This window comes from Haliotis cracherodii, unplaced genomic scaffold (genome assembly GCF_022045235.1).
Source record: "Haliotis cracherodii isolate W230 unplaced genomic scaffold, xgHalCrac1.p SCAF_11, whole genome shotgun sequence".
Lineage (NCBI taxonomy): Eukaryota > Metazoa > Mollusca > Gastropoda > Lepetellida > Haliotidae > Haliotis > Haliotis cracherodii.
Window position 1 is genome coordinate 27,800,795 of NW_027266266.1, and position 2,715 is coordinate 27,803,509.

The 2,715-nt window shown below is 39.7% G+C and overlaps 1 protein-coding gene across 1 annotated transcript; it reads right to left on the reverse strand.

Annotated features, from left to right (window-relative positions):
• Positions 1-486: 486 nt before the first annotated feature.
• LOC139455662 (E3 ubiquitin-protein ligase TRIM45-like) lies at positions 487-2,453 on the reverse strand. Its single transcript, XM_071237220.1, has 2 exons — positions 2,062-2,453; positions 487-1,590 (listed from the first exon to the last, which is right to left on the reverse strand). Exons 1-2 carry the CDS (start codon positions 2,451-2,453, stop codon positions 798-800), a joined length of 1,185 nt encoding a protein of 394 aa, XP_071093321.1. The 3' UTR covers positions 487-797.
• Positions 2,454-2,715: the final 262 nt, after the last annotated feature.

A 2,715-nucleotide genomic window follows, 5' to 3' on the forward strand; every position in this document is an offset into this window, starting at 1 on the left:
CATTTCCGCATATTGAACAGCCTAAAATATGAAGTATGTAAACACAGGCGGTGAAGTCAGACTTACCATCCCACTGCTATGCCATTGTTGTCAGGAATCAGTACAAATTACCAAACATTTAGGTGATGCGTGAGTTATATGACATTTGTGGATGATTAGGAAATCATTTTATAATCTGATAAAGGTATTTAATTTGCTGCACACAACTAATCACATTTTAAGGTGAACATTTTCGGTAAAAACTGTACCCCATGTTAGATGTCGACAATTAGTGTTCTTTTTTACACCAGTCGCATAATACTAGTCTCATTAAGGTTCATAGACACAGTACTGATCGGGGATCATGTTTACCGTTTTAAGAAGAATAGTCGGAAACATGTTATTTCTATAACACACGTATAATGCTTACAATTTGCAAACAAAACATAGGAAGATAGTATTTTTATTGTCACAAATGCAACACAATATGCATTATGACGACGTGGACATGCTTGAGACAAAACCCTGAAAACGAATGCTTGAAGGGGAACTGCTCTATTTAAGGTCGTGTTCAGCCATTAGCATATGAGATCACATCACTACTACACTCCTTCTACTAACCCAGTGTTATCAATATGGTCTTCATTTACACTATCAAACCTGATAACTGCCTTTGCCCAAAGAGCATGTTTGTCGCCACCACATGTTATCAGTTAATGGTAATATAGTATATCGTGAGGAACGTAGCTTACAGATGAAATTCAAATTCTCAGGTCCCACTGATTCATCTTGGTTTGTCAATTCCCTTATCTTTGGCCTCATATCAACATAAGATTCTGAAAAGATCTGCTGTGTTGTTTTCTTTGCTCATCAGAAACGGCTCCAGACATACTTGACTTATTTCTTGTCTGGGGCACTTTTAGTCTCTCTTCCACAGTACACATTTCCTGTAGCAATAGCTCCGTGTCATTTAGACCTGAAAGCCTCATGTCAAAACTTCTCATGTTATACTTCAACGGCGACTGGGACGTCAAGAAGTTTAACCTGGACTTGATGGCATCGTGTGTTGCAAGGAACTTGTCAGGTGAACACATATCTAACACTGTCTCGCCCTTTCTTAAGGTTATCCTTGCAGCCTGTATCCTCGACTTAAGTACAGCTTTCTTCCTTCCAACCACCTGAAGATGTTCATTAACGTCCATATGCAGGTGCCGCAATAGGAGTTCTTTGCGTTGTTCCAAAGCTCTCAATACCAATTTAACAGTAGCTTCAATCACATCAATAGCACTGTCACTTTGCGAAAAACATGTGCTGCCCTGCCTGAGTAAATGCTTTTGAGAAGTATTAATCTTATGAACGTCATTGTTTATTTGTTCACATTTCTCAGACACATTTCGTAAGAATTCATCATAGTGAGAGCTTATTTCATCTATAGCATGTTTGGCACGGTTCCCAAGACAGCATGACGAGCAAACTGTTACATCACATCTCTTACAGTAAAGTGTTTGCTCCAGCCAGTGAGATTGACATAGCAGCCTGTCGTTAAAGATGGAATCGGGACTTTTTAACAGCTCAACCAGTGAAATCACTTTGTGTGCTTCAGCGAAATATCTGTAATGAGAAGGACATAATTAACCCTATTACCGGTCAATAGTTAAAGTGTAATTCAAAAAGCTGTAGTAGCAATGGGAAAAAGGTTTTCAACTAATGTTTTTCTTTTACTACAACACATCTGTACAGTTACCAGTAGCTATATACGTTATTGCTGTGATGTTACAAATTGTATTTAGTTCATATAGCATCACACCCGTGAAAATTCAGGTTAGAATGGGTCTTCAACAACACATGCTTGTCGTAAGAGGCGATTAATTATAACGGAATCGGTTGGACAAGCTTTCTGAGTTGGTAGATGCATGTCTTCGTATCACAAATGTGTCACTGAATATAGTCTGGTTCAGACTCATTTATTTACAGAAAACAGTCTTTTTGCGGAGATATTGCTGAAACATCATTAAGCATCACAGGCTTAGACAGTACTGTACTATTTGGAATTGCGTTGATAAGGTGAATAAAATGATGTACCTTGAATAACGCAAATGATACATCCTACAAGTATCACACATATACATGCGACAAGACAGGCAACGTGGTGTAGCCTTGTTTAGCTGCGGACAGTCATCACAGTCAACGATTCCCTGGGACCTCTTCAGATCCAACAATAGGGCAGCTTGGACAGTGGAATAGTCTATCGTAGGATCTTCAGTCTTCTCCACTATGCTCTTTCCAGCAATCTCGTTTTCACAGGAATGACACTTGGTGTTGCCTGGCCTATCAGGGCGTTCCAGGCAAGGTTTGCAGACAGTATGTAGACACGGCAGAAGAACGGGGGAAGTTGCACGGGAATAGTGTGGGCCACATCCAAGGCACTGTACTGTGACATCACTGATGTGGTCATGGCTTGTTGGAAGAGGCATGTTTTACGTGTCATACAATCAGACGCAGTGTGCTCCCGATACGAAAGTGAACGCATATGTTGTTTGTAGACTGGCTGGTGTTATCAGACTTATCAGACTGGCAAGTGTAATGTGTGATAGGTAAACTATACTGCATGACGGCAGTATATTTAGAACCGCTGTAGGCTTTGATTGATTCGAATAGCTCTGTAGGTACATATTCTGCATATCAGAATATTCTTTACATTTGACTACATATACTCTTCATATACAATTTATTACA